Below are 20,311 nucleotides of genomic sequence, written 5' to 3' on the forward strand. Positions count from 1 at the left end.
GCTTCACTGCCCTAGGAGCCTGGGATGGAGGCAGGGAGCTTCCTTCCAGGTGCTGGGACCGGCTGAGCTTCTCTCTGTTTTCTTTTTGTCTTGTAACATAGATGTCAAATTTTTGTTCCTTATTTTAACAAGAAAGATCCACTTACCCAGCTTCTTACCCCTAGGTTTTGAGCTGTATTATCCACCAATCACACAGCTAACAATTTACAGAATTTTAAAACTGCAAATACATTCATTGAACAGATGTCTGAAAGCAGTTCTGAGAACTGCTCTGTCACTTGCTGGGAGAAGGGCCCATTATCTAAACTGAAAACACTGTGAATGAAGAATAAGACTAAAAATTACAAATTAGTTAAATGTCCTGCATTATATTAAGAAATTTTTCTTGTATCTCAATGTCATAAATAGCAACATCAGAACTTCTTTTAATTTGAAATTGCAATTTTTAATCATTATATTTTCACAGTTTAATAAATTATATTCTTAGTATTACCAATATGATAGATGGCTTGGAACATCTTTTCAAAAACAACTACTGGTGAAATCAGAACAAAAACAAATATTATTAATATATTTTTTATGTATAAGCTTCCATGATTTGTTTGAATAGTTTCTGTGACTTTCTGGTAGTCTTTATATGATTGTGATCCTGTTATAAATGCTTTTATCTAAATTCATTTTTCCTCAGATAATTATTTGTGCATTGGGTATCATATATGGAAAATCAGAGAAACATATCAGAATTCATTTTCCTGGGTCTTTCTTCAGACCAGAACACACAGATATTTTGCTTCATCTTCCTCCTGTTTTGTTACCTTGCCATCTTGATGGGAAACCTTCTGATCCTTATCTCCATCCAATGCAGTTCTCTGTATAATCAACCAATGTACTATTTTCTCAATCATGTATCTTCTATAGACATCTGGTATACCTCCTGTGTGGAAACCCAAGTTGACTGGCCATCTCCTAGTGGAAAGAAAGTCCGTCTCCTACAGGAACTGCATGTTACAGATCATGACCATGCACTTCTTTGGAATGATTGAAATCTTTATCCTCACAATTATGGCCATTGACCACTGTGTAGCAATCTGCAAACCTCTCCACTACATGATTATCATGAAAGGAACTAGATGCAGCCTCCTAATCATGGCTGCCTGGGCTAATGGGGCTGCCCATTCCCTTTCCCAGTTTTCTGTGATAACTGGGCTGCCCTTCTGTGGTCCCAATGAAATTGACAACTACTACTGTGATATTTTTCCTTTGCTGGAAGTTACCTGTACTGATACCTACTTCACTGGTGTACTTGTGGTTGCCAATCCAGAATGGTTGCCTTAGTAATCTCTGTTCTCCTGTTTGGGTCTTATGTCATTATACTGTTCACATTAAGAAATCACTCAGCTGAGGGAAGATGCAAAGCCCTGTCTACCTGTGGGTCTCACATCACTGTTGTTATCTTATTTTTTGGACCTTTCATCTTTTCTTACCTGAGACCCCCCTACTACTTTCCCTGAAGATAAAATCTTTGCTCTATTTTACACCATTATTGTACCCATGTTCAATCCCCTAATGTACATCATGAGAAATTCAGAGATGAAAAAGGCTCTGAGAAAAGTTTGGTGTTAGAAGATATTTTTAGAAGAAAAACATAATTGATTTGTTCTAGTTACACTAAATAATTTTATGCAGCAGTAAAAATTTATTTGTCCACACCAAGGAACATTATTAATTTTTTAAATTTTAATTTTATTAGTACATGTTTACAGTATATGACATTTACATTCATCTTGGAAAGTAGGTACATGTACCTAACAGAGCTTGTTTCTTTTTAAAATCCATTTCCTACCCACCTCAATCCATCTCTATTCTGCTTTCCTCATCTCCATTCCTCTTTTTATTATTCTCAGCTCAGGTTAGTGACATATAATGCTTACCTTTACTGTGGGTAATTGTTATCAGTATATGGCACATCTTATTCAAATCATGGAATGCAAATCATTCATTTACAAATATCAAAGATCAGGAACTGGAAAATTACTAGTAAAATGAAAATTTCACAAGTAAGACTGAGAAGGAGTAGAGAAGCAAATCTATACTAAAAATATTGTAGGCTAAAGAATGATACCTTTGTTATGTAGAATAATCAATTCAGATGCTGTTGCAGAATTTTAACAAGTATTATTTTTTTTGAAATTTACATAGGAGTCTAAGCAACTGTTTTAGCATTCTTTAGAAATAATATAAACAGGTCATTTACAAAATTAAAATTTAATTTATTTTCTTAAGGAGGTTTATTTTAGTTATTGTATGGGATATTCAGCTAAAATTATGACATTCTAAAATTAATTAGATATTGCCAATGTTCACACAGATAATTTTGTTTAAAATGTGCAAAGAAGTGGTACTGTGCCATGCAAGGTGAAGCAGCTCCCCATCTCTTTGAGAGGTTCCAAAATTATTCCAGATGTGTAGACATGAGAAATTAAACCAGTCACAATTCTTGTGGAAGAAGTAGTACCAAGGAAAATGCTTCAAAATATAAATTTTGCTGGAGCACATTTTTTGCGTGTACTATTATTTGCTTTATGTTTGGAAAAAATCAGAACAACAAGAACACAGGAATAGATAGACATTAAAAATCATATCAATATGTGCACAGAGAAAATATATTATTTGTAGATGCTATGAAGAATAGATTTCCAAGACAAATTTTTCCAAAGGAACCAGTGTATGTGAAAAGGGTTCTTTTATATCAAATAAACAATATTTCTATGTAAACAAAGAGAAGGCAGATAAAAAGTAACATTAACAAAAGCCCTACTAAAACACATTTTAAAATTTGAAATGCAATAAAATCTTAAAAGATACTTTCAACAGTAAGACAAAATGAAAGGTAAGGAGGAGGAGAAAATGTTGATATGGCATGCAAATTATATCAATTTATATTGGAGAGGAATTGTGTACCTTGTTGTTTTGTCAAGTTACTAATAAAAATGGTATTATACTGGATTGTAACATTTGCCTAATACCTTCTTGATATTAGAAAAATTCTTACACTATAACAATGCCTACAGGTTTTGGGAGAAATAGGCTGAGAATTATAAATATTACTCCTTTTCCTATCATCTTCTATGAATTTCAAAGAGAAAGTAAGACCTTCATATTTGTTTGACTTCATAGTACACACTATAAACATGCTCTTTTTGATCAAATATTCTAAAAATGTTTCCTCTAAAAAAATTTGAAACATCATAAATTATGAGCCAATATAAAATTTTAAGAGTGCAGCCAGATGTATTTGACAGATGTATTTTTTATCTATCATGAAAGTCCACATCTAAAAGCACTAGAGTAGAGGAATGTGAACATCAAGTGAACGGACCATTGGTTAAACCTTGATTTGGATGTCAGACAGCCAATCAATGCATTTTTTATTGATACTTTTTTTTCCTTTTAACAAATTCTTTGGATGGAAGTTTTCTAATTCCATACAAAACAATACTAAGGTTTATTAGTCCCCCCCTCTGAATTCTACCTAACTAGAAGCCACTCTGTTTCTCTCAGAAAATGCAACAAATACACTTTTTGAAAAAAATGAAACCCAGAACTAGCCTACAAGGCAGAACTAGACTTTTCTTCTCAGTTTGCTGGCATGAAGGAAAAAATATGACCTTCAAAAAATTTCATCAAATGCATTTTATTTGCAAAACTTTTTTTGGAGTAAAGTTCAGGGTAATTAAATCTGGGCCCAGAGGACGGATGATGACTAAGGTTCCTAAACTGGCACAGCTGACTACAGTCTTCATACCACTTATAACCCGGATCCTAGCCTAGCTTCCTCGGGTCTCCGAATCAGAGGAAAGGAGCAGTGAGCAGTCCTTTCTGAAGGTAAATCCAAACAGCATAGAAAGAATGGTCCTTGCTCCAGAATACACACAGACCTGTGCATGATGCACTTTTAGATCATTCACATTATTAAGTAATCCTGTGAGTTTAGTCCTCTCTAGAAATAACATGAGTGATAAAAGTAGAGGTTGTGGTTTGCCTCACTTGAATATTTAAATTATCCCATTGCTTTCAGACTGTTGGTTTGAATATTTTACTTTTCACTGTTAGTATGAATACTGGCTGCATGACAGGTGTCAGTTGTTTCTAAAGACAAAACATTTTACTTTGCTTTTTAGTAGCTAGGGGTCTACACAGAATGCAGTGTAAATCCAGAACCATAGTAATCTGAACAATAGGAGGATTATCAGGATTTCCTTGCGGTCAGTAGAACACAGCATCAGGGAAGTTAAAGGAAAGAATTCACAAGGATTGGGCTTGAGAAGATTTGTGATGAATTATTTCTTCCTTCCCATTCCCATGCTACACGTGTGATAGCTGTTTTTGGCTCCATTGTTTAGAAAATGCATGGCTGCCAGGTAACTTCAATGCAGGCATCTCTTCGAATTCGACAGACTAACTTCTTTTAAGAGTAGAGTGGCAGTAAATTCGAGGAGTTGCTCATTGTGAGCCCATTGTGACATTTTAGTGACATGAGTACAGGGGCTTGATGCTCACTTGGGTGGCAAATTTCAAGTCAGAAAGAAAATGTTTAGAACTTTTAGTAGCAAGTCAGCAAGGTTTTCATTAAGAACAAATCAAACAGTAAAAACACACAAATTTCAAGAACAAATCAGATCCTTGAAAGAGGCAGGACCGTGGTGATCGATCCCCAGTCATCAGAGAAATGAAAACAAAAATAAGATGAACCAGAGACCCCAGCCGTGTCACTAAATAAAAACAGGATGTATATTAAAACTTGAGTATGAGTTTATTTTATCTATATTTCTTTCACTGCTTATCCCTGTTGGTTGCAGTAACTGTTACAACACTGATTTCCACTACTGAATAATTTATTTCTGCATTTATTTTAAATCTTTAAAGTTTTCTTCTCTTAATTGTCAAGAAATATTTAACAATTTTTAAGGGAATAGCAGCTTGGTATTTGAGAAGAGATAAAGACAAATACATTCAATATAATTATTTATTGAGCCCCTGTGATGTGCTGAATAATATTTATCTAAAAAGGAGTTAATTCTCTCAGCAGAACTAGAAAGAGTTGTACTCATTAACAATGTAGTTATCAACATTTCTGTGACTTGGGCTAGGGATTTAGCTCAGTGGCACCACGCCTGCCTCGTATCTTGTCCATTAAAGTTAGTTTCATAATATAAGTTCCATTATCAACATTCTTCATAAAATTCATGGCTTTAACTTAAGCTTTTGTCTTTTCAGGTGGCTGTTAATGTATTTTTGCTGCACCAGGCCATGGGAAAGAGAAATAATGTCACTGTGTTTATTCTTCTGGGACTTTCTCAAAATAAAGAGATTGAAGCCCTCTGCTTTGTATTATTTTTATTTTGTTACATTGCTATTTGGATGGGAAATGTGCTCATGATAATTTCTTATCACATGCACACAGCTAATTGACCAACCCATGTATTTCTTCCTCTATTATTTCTCGCTCTCTGACCTTTGCTATACATCCACAGTGACACCCAAGGTAATGAGTGACTTACTGGCAGAAAGGAAAATTATTTCCTACAGTAACTGCATACTACAGCTCTTCATCATTCACTTCCTTGGAGGTATTGAGATCTTCATCCTCATGGGGATGGCCTATGACTGCTACATGGCCATCTGCAGGCCACTGCACTATACTGTAATCATGAGCAGGCAGCGGTGTAACTGGATCATCATAGCCTGTTGTTCTGGGGGATTTCTGCACTCTGCCAGTCAGTTCCTCCTCACCATCTTCCTACCATTCTGTGGGACCAATGAGTTACACCACTACTTCTGTGATGTGTACGCTTTGCTGAAATCAGCCTGTGCAGACACACACAAAGTTGGTCTCTTGGTGCTTATTAATTAGGGCCTGATTGCATTGATGATATTTGTGATTTTGATGGCATCTTACATCCTGATATTGTGCACCAATAGGGTGTACCCAGCAGAGAGCCATTCCAAGGCACTCTCAATGTGTGGCTGCCACATCACAGTAGTAGTGCTGTTCTTCGTGCCCTGCTCTTCATTTACATTAGACCAAACAGAATATTTCCTGCAGACAAAGTGTTTTCTCTTTTCTATACCATCATCGCTCCCATGTTCAACCCTCTGATCTACACATTAAGAAACCTGAAAATGAAGGATGCCATCAGGAAAATGTGCTGTCACCAAAATTGTTTGGGAAGGAAGGAAGTACTGTGTAAGCCAATTTAGAATTTTATTTTATGGCTCAATGCTTAGTCTAAGAATTGAAATGGAATGATATGAAAACAAGATTACAGATAGGTAGGAGGAATAAGTTACAGTGTTTTGTTGTACAGTGGATGACTGTAGTTAATTTACTGCATAGTTAAAAAGAGCTAGAAGAGAGGATTTTGAATGTTCCTATCACAAAGGAAGGATAAAAGTTCAAAGTGATGCTTATAGTAATTATTCTGATTCCATCATTACGCATTGTATGTGTGTAATTTAGTCTCACACTCTGTGCATAAATATATACAATTAGGAAGCATCAATTTGTTTAAAGCATATTCTGCACATGCCAGAGCCAGCCACCCTCCAAAGTTGAGTTTTTCTAGCATTTGCTCACACCTCTCCTAAGTGGGTGTTAACTTTTATTTTCATGTTTGTCCTTTCTGTATTTTCACATACCTGCTCACGTTCCCCTTAATTCTTCATTTTGAATGTTACTTAATTAGTTCATCTTGTATTTTGCTTTCCAATTTAAGTCTGGCATGTCACTTTTTTTGACATAAACTAGTAGAAAGCCATGTGGTGAAGGAGACACATATTTTATGCACTTCTTCTCCCAGGATTTCAGAGAATATAGAAAACTGATTTTTCACCTGATATTAAGAGATGAATGGTGATTTCAATTCTTTTCCCTTCTAGCCTTTACAAACAATCGTTTATATATACAGCACTTAACTCTACCTTAACATAAAGATTTTTATTTTTCCACTGAAAAAATTCCTTCTACAAAGATAGTCTCATTTTATTCCTCCCCTTAATGAATACTACATCCTAAACCTCCTGGACAATGTTAATTTCAGTGCAACTATTTCTTCTACCCCAAGTTCTGATCTTTCCTTGATATTCTATAATCAAAGAATAATTATAAAATATAAGGAGAAAATTAATAGTAGATATCTGAAAAAATACATGGATATGAAAATACACATTGGTAGAGCCATCTTTTGTGTCCTTGGTCTTGAGATTTTAGGTATCATCCACGTGTTTAATTCTGAGCACCTCCCTGGGCCTTCCCGTGCCTTTTCTCCATGAGCACATTTCTGCTGTCTCTTTTGTGTGCCCAGACTTTCTCTTTACATAATACACCCAGTCAGATTAGATGAGGTACATCCAAACAGACTCATCTAAAATTGATTATCTCTGTAAAGACCCATTCTCGAGGACACACTCTGAGATACAGAAGTGGGGAAGGGCTTCAACATATGATTTTGGAGGGAATGGATGTACAGGGTAGAAGGAGTGAGGGTGGAGTGAGCAGACCTGTTCACCTCCATGGCTCCTTCCTTGTGAAATATGCTACGCAAGCAGGCTCAGTGCCAGGTGAGGTAACATCATGATGAATAGAGCATTCATAAGGCCGTGGGTTATTGGGAGAAATAAAGCAAATCTAGTTCTATAAATGTGTCTATTTCTCTGTGGACAAATTCTATCCTTTTCATGCTGGGAGGTTTCCGTGGGGTCATCCTGCAACCCCAGGGCTGATCAGTCTCCCTGTGGACGAATGCATGGTGGACACTCGATGTTGGTGACAGGTAGTAGTTTCCAAACATGGTCACAATAATGTTTCCCATTTCACTGCTATTCCTTCTTATTTATTAATTTTTAGAATTGTGTGTGTGTGTGTGTGTGTGTGTGTGTGTGTATAATATTGGAGATTGAAACTAGGGCCTTCATATTGAGCTACATCCTCAGCCATTTATTTATTTATTATTTATTTATTTTTGAGACAGAGTCATGCTGTCAGTAAGTTGCCTAGGCAGGGCTCATACTTGTGATTTTCCTGCCTCAGCCTCCCAGAGTACTGGCCTGTAGGTGTGTACCTCCATACCAAGTTCCACATGCTGTTCTTGCACTGTGACATTGGCACTATTCTCACTATTGGTGAGGTGTTTGGTCCCCTCCCTTAAGCTTGGGTGGACTTTTATGACTACATCAAGCAATATGATAGAGTAAATGGAAATTTTTTGACTTTCATGGTGAGATATTTTAAAAAATGCACATTTTCCTTGTTTCTGTGAAGGTCATCATGCATGAAATCTATCTTTCCTGGTCCACACAAACCTAAACACTGGGGGCATAAGTAGAAGTTAAATGTGAGTTTTTCTGGTCCACAAGTGTGCTGGGCTTTCAACCCCAATCCACAATCACTCACCAGACTATGAGGATGCTGCCAGTGGGTTTCACCTGCTGGCTCACTAGGCTGCCATCAACCTTTGGAGTTTTCCCAGCTAATGCTCTAGACATGGGGGAGCAAAGACATTGTTCCTCACTAGATCTGAATTCCAGATACACAGAGTCACATGTTTTCTGTGATAGTAACAGCTCAAAGAATCTTGGGGGAGAGAATTGCCATATCATCCAGTCCTGACAGTAGCTCTGATGCCTGCAACCATGGCCATTTTATAACCACATCAGTGAGTAAGAGTTGAGAAGAGATCATTGTTGCCATCCACCAAACACAGTGTCTACCATCACAAAATCTCTGTAGAGGACAGCCTTGGATGATTATTTGCATGATCTGAGAATTTTTATATTTCGTCCAAATGATCTATCCATTTATATCTTTATCATGCCTTCAAAGACTCAGAACATGCAATGAAACCTTTAGCAACTGCCAGGAATTGGAATATGTGTCTATGTCTTTGGTAATTCCTTTGCTTATACAAAGTATACAAAGATAACAAATACACTGATCAAAGTTGTGTTAACTGAGATTTTCCTCAAAACCCATATTTTTTTCAGGACAGTTTTTTTTGGCCTTTAATGTTATAGCTTTCTATTTTCAAGTGTTCATGCAGAGCTAGATGTAAACCAACATAATTCAAAACTTCCTCTCCAGTCAGCTCCACATGAAGCCACAAGTATTGACTGAGGGATGAGAGTTTGGCAGAAATCTTGTAGACATTTCTTAAGCCTATCAGTACAAATCTCCAAGGTATTGTTTCATCTTCACGATGTAGCACTGCTAGCAACCCCACACTTAGTAGACAATGCCAGCACTCCAACAGTAAATTCACATTTGGTTCCTCTTGGTTTGCTGCTAGAGATCAATTAGAACTTAATATCACCTCAGAAGCAATTTCTGCAAAGGGCAATCATTATCTACAGAAGGATATAATGCTTTTCTCCAACATTTTGTATATTATTGCTGTGATTCACCTATTAAAGGTTTTGCTAATGCTCCATAGTGAACACTTACTTGGATTGCACAACTACTTGGGTCTTCTGGATTGTAAGACGCACACGACAAATAGGACTTGTTCACTTGCTTGCACTCATAGCTGCTGGCCACACACTTTACTCAACTTGTCAGAGCATTAAACTCAGGTGCTGTAAATCCTGACTCCTAAGTTTAAAAGACCCTTCAATCAACAAACTTCTTTTGTACTAGACAAAGCATCTTGACTTTCACTTGGTGAGGCCATCATCTTATGCCCCAGAAGCCTCAATCCACAGACACCTAAAGGAATTTCTCTCTGCCCACCCGTTTCATCTGAAATAAGAAACTTAAATGGAATTCAAGCCAGAATGATGTAGGAAAAAACAGTGTTACCAGCCATGACACATCCACCTTTTTAGGCAAAACCATCAAAATAAATGAAGGGTACTACAGAAATGAAAGTGCCTGCATCTGGCAAGTTGGAATGCAGCCTGATCATTGCACAGCCATCTGAGATGAGCTGCCATGTTGGTTACTTTATATTCATAGGAAAATTATATTCCATGTGCTTATATTTGCTTATTGTATAGCTCAAAAAGACAACATGAGCAGTGTAATCTTCACTAGGAGAGACTATTTTACTTATGCATTTAGGAACTGCAGAAATAAATATTGGGTGGATGTACACATCCATTAGAATCTTAATAAGATGGGATGGGGCCACTTGAGTGGGAAAGAGGGGATACTTTGGGAAAGAGGCTTTTAAGAGGGCTGAGGATTTAGTTCAGTGGTTCCACTGCCTGCCTCGAAAGTGCAAGGTACTGAGTTTGATCCCCAGTACCAAAAAAAAAAAAAGGCTTTCAAGAAACTTGGAAACCATGAATGATGCTCTATTTTTATGATGGTGGTTATATAAAGGGATCTGTGTTAATGAGTCTTCACACTGTTTACATACATAGTTACTATTTTATTTCAGATACATAAATTAAAATTATAAATGAGTTTTGCATCGAAGAAAAAATGTGATATTGTCACAGACTTAGTCAATTAGAAAATAAGCTGGAAAATTCCTCTAGATACCAGCATAAAATGGTAAAGGGATGATATTTTTAAAAGATACAAATTACACGAAACAATTAACATGTACATAAGAAGAGAATTCTCCAATTTGAGTAACAGTAATCAGATGAGTAATTTGAGAAAATTAACTTAAGTTTTGAAAAGGCATAGTTGAGATGATTTTGGATTCTACACAGATACTTCCTGATTGTCTACTGAATATCAGTGTTTATTAATCAGCACAGTAGAAAACAGAACCATTTGGAACAGGCTATAATGAAATGTAGGAACTTTTAGGCTTGAAATGTGCAAACTGCTCTCAGGGCCGTGGTAGTAAAATGAGGCCTATGAAAAAAAATTTTAAGAAAATAGGCATAGTTTTGCAAGGAAATAGATTCAGATGAGTTTATTATGTGATCACCAGGCAATGATAACTTGTTCTCCCATGTGAACAAAGTGAGGACTGACTCTGTTTGTCAGGAGGTGTCGAGGAATTTGGGTGTTCATAACTTTCAGATTCCCCACAGATGTCACTGCCACAATCTCAGTATCTTATTTTCTCAGGCCCATCTTACTGACTAAGAAACTGTTGAACTATGGCAAAAGATAAGCAAAATGGCACACTAGCACATTTCAGCACTGGTCCTCCCATAGAAATATCAGTCTGAATCCATGGACAAAAGTTTTCATAAGCGCTAAGGACACAGCATGAGATATCACAGCACTTGGATGTAATGCAAAATAAGAAAGATGAAGTAGGATTTGTTGGCATACCCTGTAATTCCATCTGCATGTGAGGCTGAGGCAGGAGGTTAGCAAGTTTGAAGCCAAATTGGGTAGCTTAGAGATACCCTGTCTCAGAAAACAGAAAGAAAAAAGAGAAAATTGAAAAAGAGAGAAAGAGGCAAAGATAGAAAGAGAAAGGAGGGAGGAAGGGAAGGAAGGAAAGAGGAAAGGAAGGAAAAAAGGGAGAAAGCAAGCAAGGAAGGAAGGAAGGAAGGAAGGAAGGAAAAAAAGAACAAAATTGGCTATAGCTTAGTGCACTTGGCTAGCATTTGTCTATCAGGTGCCAAGATCCTGAGTTCTGTACCCAGGCCTACACACACACACACACACACACACACAAATAAATAAATAAAAAAGATAAAAAAAGATGCATTGATGAGAATTAGAAAGATGTTTTGCATTATCTGCAAACTCTCCTGACACTAGACTCTGTAGACAGAGAGAGATAACTTCTGTGTGGGCAAATAGAGGGAAGCGAGCACCAGGCTTTATGCAATTTTGGAACATGAAGGAAGTAACAATACTATCCAGTATCCCACCTAGGGCCTATAAAAGAAAAATAAAAGGCATTGATGATTAAATTAAACAACTTGCACTTTATACAGAAGAGGAAAAATAAACAGAAAAGAAGTACAAATGATAAGAAATTAAGGGAATGTATTGGAGTGGAGGTTCATTTTCTTCCTGCCTTCTTTTCTATATGTAATAAATACATAGTGAGCAATGAAGTGTGTAGAATGTTCTGATCTGGAATACTATAATATCAGAGGATCCTGGTCATCGGTATGTATAATTGTTGGGAACTAGAATGTCCCTAAAGCCCTTGTTGAAGGGCTGGTTGCTGGCTAATGGACTTTGGGGAAGTGATTGGATCATGCAGGCTCTAACTTCATCGATGGCTTCATAGTTTGATGGCATCACCAGGAGAAAATGAAAACTTACAGAAGCAGTCACTGGCGACCTGCTTTTGAAGACAATAGCTGGTCCTTGTCACCTTCCTTTCTGCTCTTTCCCTTTCTCTGTGGTGCCTGAATGACATGATGGGAACAGCTGTCTTCCACTGTGCTCTTCTGCCACCATGGCTTTCCTCATCTCAGGTGTGCAGCAATGGAGTGAGCTGACCATGGATCAGATGTATGAAACCATGAGCCAAAATAAAACTTTCCTCTTTAAATTGTTATTCTCAGGTATTTTGTCACAGTGACCAAGAGCTAACAAAACCTGGATAAAAATAATGGGTAGGCATGAAAATAGGTTGAAAGTATGCAAGGAAAGAAATAAAATTATTTGACAGGAGATTTGGTATTGTCTATAAAAAAAATCTCCAATGTTTTCAGGAAAAAATATCAGTTCAACCTTGACTTTTTGAGTCAAAAATTTGGTTATAAGAAAGAAATAAAAGAGGAAGCATATCCCTAGAATAATTCTAACAACAATTTAGACCTGTTAGCAAGGTTGCAAGTCTCTATATAGTAAGAAAAATTTACATGTGTTTAAAAATAATCCTTGGTATCAATCAGTTTTTATTAAATTATAAATAATATTTGCTTTTCTTTTATAAAATATAGACAATAACATGATCACTATGTCCTTGTTAGAATCAAGTACTTAGAGTACTACAGAGTAGACACCAAGTAAATGTTTAGTATTATTTTTGTTTCTCTTGTAGGTCAGTGCAAAGCCTCACAGAGTAAATCAATAACAATAACTCTGTCTGGAATGATAAGAGCTTTCATTTTTTCTATCACATTTTCAGTATACTTCTGTTTCTTCTTTTTTTTCATTGTATATGAGGTACTTAAACAGTGTAAAATCATGTGAGGGAAAGCAAAATAAAGGAGAATTTGTTCTTGTGACCCACTGAATAGTAGATAATTCAACCTGCAAAATCTAAAATTGAGAATGGAAACGTGAGCATTAAAAGGGGAGGAACAAAAAAGGGGGGGAGGAACTACATTTCAGGCAAGCTAATTATCTTTGCCAGATGAGTTGGAAAAAGCACTTGCTTAAAATAATGACTGAGTGTAAAATTCATGCACTGACATACTATCTGTTACCAAATTATGAAGGACATAAAGAAGGCAAGACACTGTAATGGCCCACTCCAAGAACTGCCTTGAAAAAATTAAACAGAAATTAAACAGTTTAGCTGTTCAAAATAAGTGCTAGTAATGAGATAAATGGAAGTACTGTAGGGAGAATTAAGTACGTAAAAATCTCTATAGTTTGGAATAGCAAAGGAAAGCTTCCTAGAGGTAGAGGGCCATTGGTAGACCTGAAATAATTGGAATGAAAAGAACTGCATTTTAAAAGTTTATGATAGCATGATGAACTTCATAACTAGAAATAGACACAGAGCTACTTTAATTTAACAGGATGAACTATCTCTGTCACACCCAAGAGGTAAGCCTGGAAGCTGTGCCATGCCATTTTACTATCCTGAAGGGAAGGACTCAGGCAAGGAAGGAGCCAGAAGTGCCAACTCCACAGATGACGTCAACTACCTGGCTGTGCAATAACGCATTGTAAAAACAGCCTGTTACCTCACAATCCTTCAATTATATTTTTAAAACAAAGTTATCAACCAAGATCAGAATTTAATGAGTCACACACACACACACACACACTCACCTTGACACCATTCTTGAATGTAAAAGCTGGAAAGAGACTCTAGAGAATAATTAGATGCTGTGGTGTATGAATTAGTATGCAAAGTCCAATTTTCCTAGAACATTAAAGCAAGGAGGAAAGGAAACCCTCAAATGATTTAGCTATTTGCGTATTAGGTCAGGATGGAAGCTAGTTAACTGAAGAAAGAAATGGGAGAAAGAGAGTTTTTCAAATCATCCTGCCTATAAACTAATGGAATTCTTTGGAGTGCGTTTTATAGCATTTTCTCCCATTTAGGAATACTGTTATTGTTCAAAAGCTGTGTGAGCAAAATATTAAATTAATATTATCCAAGACCCTTTGAAAGGATCCTAAATTATGCTTGCAACTATAAAAATATATTGCCAATTTCACTGAAAATTCATCTACTGATAACTTAAACCAAGATTACTTTTTAAAATATTAAATGTTTTTTTGATTATAGAATACTAAAAATATTGTGATTTCTGAAAAAATATTTCTTACATCCCACTATTTACAAAATCATCATTATTTTTAAAATAATTTAGCCACATTTAAAAACTGAGAAGACAATAAAATCATTTTAAATCAGTATATGTAATCATTCATTTACTTGAAAATGATTGCAGGCTTATGTGCACTGTTACTTGGGACTTGAAACATTGATGTTCCTCCCTGTAGCAGGCAACATTCACTTGACAACTTTTTGAATATAATGAGTATTATTTTTAATCCATCTATGCAAATCAAAAGGAATATCACAGCTACTTTGCCTTTTGTGATATTATGTGTTCTTTCTTGTTTTCTATGGCATTGAGAAATATGTAACATTTTTCTACCCAAGATCAAGACTTGGATGAGGCAAATCCCATACTCACTATGGGTGCAAACAGAAGAATGAGCAAGATACATAGGTTAGTGTATTTCTTAAAGTGAAAATTTCACAATAAAAATATGAAAATGTTAAATAAAGATGAGCATCCACCTCAGGCTTCCCCAAAGTCCCTAACTGGCTTCATCCTAAGTCTGACTCTTCCATCATAGCAAGGAGGCAAGCAAGTCCCCAACTGGGACAGTTTCCTCTGGGAGTGCAGCTTCATGTTACATATGCCAGACCATTGTGCATCTTTGTGCCTGGAGCAAGTGTAACTTATTTTCATTACACAATGTTACATGATTAAGGTAGTAAATTATATGGTTTGCCTCTCCATAAGAAATGTATGCTTAATTACTTTAATATTAATAATGAGAGAAGGTTAAATACATTAACTTATTTCTATTATACTAAGATTCATACCGTTCTAAGTCGATGCTTCTCATACTGACTTGTTTTTTTTTCAGCCAAATCTATTGAATTTTAAATGCACTGGATCATGGAAAATACAAATAACATCACAGAATTTATACTCTTGGGACTTTCCCAGAACAAGAAAATTAAAAACCTGTGCTTTCTATTGTTCTTATTTTGTTACATAGCTATTTGGATGGGGAATGTACTCATAATGATTTCTATCACTTGCAGCCAGCTAATTGACCAACCCATGTATTTCTTCCTTAATTACCTTGCTCTCTCAGACCTGTGCTATGCTTCCACAGTAACACCTGAACTAGTCACCGACTTGCTGAAAGAAAGGAACACCGTTTCTTACGCTAGCTGCATGGATCAGCTTTTTGCTATGCACTTCTTCGGGAGCATTGAGGTCTTCATCCTCACAGCAATGGCCTATGACCACTATGTGGCCATCTACAGGCCGCTGCACTATGTGGTTGTCATGAGCAGGCCCAGGTGTAACGTGGCGGTCACTGCATGCTGCTCAGGGGTATTTCTGCATTCCTTCGTCCAATGCCTCCTCATTACCACCCTGCATTTCTGTGGCCCCAGTGTAATGGACCACTACTTCTGTGATGTGTTCCCTTTGCTGGAACTGGCCTGCACAGACACACACAGAGCCGCGATCCTCGTGGTCACCAATTCAGGCATGATGGGACTGGTGGTGTTTGTGGTTGTGCTGCTGTCTTACGTGCTGATTTTGTACACCATCAGGGCTTACCCTCCAGAGAGCTGCAGGAAAGCCCTTTCCACCTGCAGCTCCCACGTAATGGTGGTGGTTTTGCTCTTCGTGCCTGTCCTCTTCATTTACATCAGACCAGAAGCCACCTTCCCAGAGGACAAAGTATTTGCTCTTTTCTACACCATCATTGATCCCATGTTCAACCCCCTGATCTACATGCTGCGGAACATGGAGATGAAGGATGCCATGAGGAAGATTTGCTGCCAGAAATCATTTTTGATTGGAAGGCACCTCATCTGAAAGCCACTCTACTCTCCATGGTGCACATTGCCCTAGTGACATTTGCTCTATCTTAAGTTTGTTAAAGCATGAACTTCCTTATAAAAATAATCGTAGATTTTAATGTCAGTTCATTAATACTGTAATGTACTTCAAAATACAGTGGCACTTCAGTTCACAAACTCAATTCGGATTCTGGGGAAGATGGCTGCAATCGTGTTTGTCACGTGGTGTGGAGTTCTCCAAAGGAAGCAAAATGTTGCCAAATGGTTCTGTTTGCAAACTGAGTTGTTCGTGAGCTGAGGCATCACTGTACTTTGTTCCAGTTTTGCTTCTGTTTGTTTCTTAGTTGCACCATCCTCCAGGATTTTGAGCCATCATTGTCTTCTCTGAGTGAAGTCACTTTGTGTTTGATGGTATAACCTTTTGGGCTTTTCCATCGGGTGCTATCTGAACTCACCTTTGCAATATCTTTATATTTTTCTTCCCAGTAAATCTCCAGAAATACATAAGCCACACTCATCCTGCTTATGCCAGACCTAAAGGGTCCATTTGGGCTTCGTTTCCTTTCAGGATTCTCATTAAAAAAATCCCAAAATTCATTGTAATCTTTTCCTATTCTATTGAAGATATTATATATTTATTCCAAAAATTTTAAAAGTAAAATGTAATTTCTTAAGGCATATACAAATAAACAATAAAAACATTTTTATGTAAGTGATAAAGATTATGTGAAATTGGAAAAGTTTTTCTTAAACATTTTAGTGAGATTATTATAAAAATCACAAAATTTTAATAATTATAGAAGTATTTCTATAAAAATTCCTTTTATATAGTAAGAAAATGTAGTATTGGTTACAGGTAAGATAACCATGTAGTTTATTTTCTAAACAGAGCGAAACCTGGGTGTAAAATTACAAGAAAAAAAGAGACATAAAGTCGGATTTTATCTGGTGACCCATATGTGTAGCTACCAGGAAATGAATGGGAAGCATGAATATCCCAGTTAAAAGAACTATGACTGGGACCTTGTGAAATTTGCACTATAATTTGTTGTGATGAGATTGGAAACAGAGATACAAATGCTGTTATTAAAGAGTTCCAGAATATGCCTGAATTGATTTCATTCATTACCATCAATGCAATGGCTACATATAAAATATTTCCTACATAAATTCTATGCATCTGGATATTTATATATCTCTCTAGAATTCAAAGATATTTCCAAAGGATTAAATATCTGATTGTTTAACAAAATAGGACTTTTTTCAGGAAAATAATATGAATATGGAGAATAAGATTATATTATGATTAGAGAAAAAACAGACTGAACATTTAAATGAGTGCATAAATGTAAAGACTTTTTAAATATAATTGCACTGCATGCAGAGAAACATTTTACTGAAATTCAAAAGGCAAGAGCTGGTTGTGAGACATGTTGGAGACAGACATGTTTGGTATAGATATTAAAAATTCAAGAGAATTTCTATAAAGCAGTTGACAGTATATTCAATCACTCGTTTTATTATAAAGGAACCTACATTTATGCTTTATATATCAATCCAATGCTGCATAATTTGTATTGTTATCAAAATTATGTTATCTTTTGCCCTTTGGAATATATTCAGGTGGTACTTGTGTTCTTTTTGTTTATTTAACCTTTTTTAGTAAACTTTTATTAATACATGTTTTTCATATATAATAATTACATTCACTGTAAGGAATTGGCACATAAATATACATAACACATTTAAATTCCTTTCTCCCCTTCCCCCTACCCCCCTTTTATTTTTCCAGCATCAGATTCATTTATCTTATAGGACTGTATAAAGCTAATTATCATATGCACAGATTAGAACCAAATAGGCCAAAGAACATATAAAACATGTGAGAAAATTGTATTGTCTAAATATATTTGTAGATACATTGTCCATGCTGGATTGAAATAACTTCTTTTCTTTCTCTTTTTTCCCTATTATCTGTCTTTTCTTTTGTACTTTATATGTATTGAATTTTTCATAAAAGAGAAATGATGCAATAATTAAGTTTGCGTGTCTGAGTTACTTCACTTAATAATATGAAGTAGATCCATTTTCCTACAAAAGACTCAAGTTAATCCTCCATTGCAGGAGATCCCTGTAGTCAGGTTCCAGTGCCCACCTGCCCAGTGTGTGACGCAGACCTGAGAAAAAGAGTACACTAAGAGACACAACTAAGAGAGAGAAGGTGGGGTTCCAGGACCACCAATGCTGGGGCAACTGACAAAGGTGCTGGACAGTCCCAGGCACTGACTTTTATTGGCAATCAATTGGGGTAAAGGTGACAAGTGGTTTCTATGGAAATTAATGTAAACAAGGCTCTTAAAGGACAAGAAAAAGCATTCTCAAATTAGGAACAGAATACACAAAATCTATGATTGCAATTAGAACATTGTCCTTCTAGTCTGAAGGTTTAATTGTGGGAACGAATTTGGTTGCAAGTTATTCCGACCTCTGCATGTAGGCTTTGGCCAGACTCACTTCTATAAACAAGCCAATCATGGGGTTAACTCTTTACAGTCTTCTTTGGGCATAAGCAATATTACAGTCCTCTGCACTTCGTTATGGCAGAGCAGTACCCGTTGTGTGTAAATACCACATTTTCTTCATCCATTCATCTGTTGGTGGACATATAGGCTATCTCCAAGTTCTAGCTATCATGAATCGTGTTGCTGTAGACATTAGTGTTTATGTATCACTGTGGTATGATGTCTTGAACTCCTTTCGGAAGACTCCTAGAAGGGGTGCCTGTGTTCTCTTGACTTGCCCCCACTGTTTTGTTTGTGAAGTGCTTATTTACTTTATAATACTACACTATCCTTGAAACTCATGTAATTATCATGCCCACTTCTCATATCAGGCATTTGTTTTAGTAGTCATATTTCTTTTTTGTTGAAGAATGATAGAAACAAAGACACAGACTGGGGATATTATGGATATTTTTGCTGTTACTGGATTGACATTATTTTTGATGTTAATCAGCAGGAACAACTGCTAGAATTAACAGTTATATATGGACACTTACCTTTGTATGCAGAAATATTTATGTTTATCTCTCTACTTGTGCCTTTGTATGCATTAAATTAAAGATGAGCTCAATATAAAATGTCTACCTTTGAACGCCATGAATAAAATAGCTATCATTAAATATCATTGAAAAATATAATAATTTCCTGAATCTAAACAGAGTCTAAAATATTATGCCTATAACAAACCCACCAAAACCTGTATGTTTGTTGATTTTATAAAGTAGCCAGTCCTTCTATTTACAAGAGCCAGACTGGTTGAGTATGATTTCATTGTTACACATATTTCTCCTTGTTCCTGCTGGGAAATGGCTCAGTTTCTGCTTGAATATCTACATTATGTTTGGCAATATTATGAAGAACTTACTGTTCAATATACCTGCCATCTTACACTAATTTTATTTGAATTATTTAAGGTAAAGTTAAGACGTCACATTTTTTTACAGTAAGAAAATGGTGGAACTACTTTAAATATAAGAGCTTTCATTTTATTCACAACTCAATAGGCAGGCAGATATTTTATGTAGTACTATCAAAGAAATAAAGCACACATTTGGTTACATTTTCAAAGGTGTAAAACAAGTATTAAAGCAAATAAACAGAATATAGACAAGTGATTAGAGTTTTAAAATAACCAATCAATAGATTATCTTAACTTTGTTTACTACAGATTGTCAAAATTGAAAGTTACCAGATAACATTCATTAAATTTGTGTTAGGCTACCTTTTCTTTATTAGTGTTTTTGGACTTGGTTGTACACATGTGTATGAAAATTTTACTAGTTGCTAATGTACTACTTCAAAGAGGAGAGAACACAAAAGGAAAGTATGCATTGTTGCTCTGTATGACCCTGAGTATTTCACATTGCCTTGTGGATTCCTCCTTGTATTATAAATTATGTAATGCTATCTTAATGGTTTAGAGGAAAATGAGGCTTAAAAAGGCAAACAAGCAGTTCAAGTGTCTTAATTGGCCCATTTATTTTACAAACATGCCTCTGAAACAGAAGCCCAGTTAAC

The 20,311-nt window shown here is 36.0% G+C and overlaps 1 protein-coding gene and 2 pseudogenes across 2 annotated transcripts in view; all 3 read left to right on the forward strand.

Moving 5' to 3' along the window:
* The window catches only part of LOC106008578 (olfactory receptor 4P4-like), a 31,869-nt pseudogene extending 25,168 nt beyond the window's left edge, over positions 1–6,701 (forward strand). The window contains exon 2 of the transcript XR_015449994.1: positions 5,278–6,701. The product of XR_015449994.1 is annotated as an olfactory receptor 4P4-like (transcript). The remainder of the gene's footprint in view (positions 1–5,277) is intronic.
* LOC101723626 (olfactory receptor 4P4-like) lies at positions 717–1,765 on the forward strand (annotated as a pseudogene).
* Positions 6,702–15,309: 8,608 nt separating the features above from the next.
* On the forward strand, positions 15,310–16,248 carry LOC101723990 (olfactory receptor 4P4-like). The gene has a single exon (XM_013068990.1). It carries the CDS (start codon positions 15,310–15,312, stop codon positions 16,246–16,248), a length of 939 nt encoding a protein of 312 aa, XP_012924444.1.
* The last annotated feature ends 4,063 nt before the right edge of the window (positions 16,249–20,311 follow it).

This window comes from Heterocephalus glaber, unplaced genomic scaffold (genome assembly GCF_053883595.1).
Source record: "Heterocephalus glaber isolate CG9 unplaced genomic scaffold, H.glaber_assembly_v1.0 deba00000896, whole genome shotgun sequence".
Classification (NCBI taxonomy): domain Eukaryota; kingdom Metazoa; phylum Chordata; class Mammalia; order Rodentia; family Bathyergidae; genus Heterocephalus; species Heterocephalus glaber.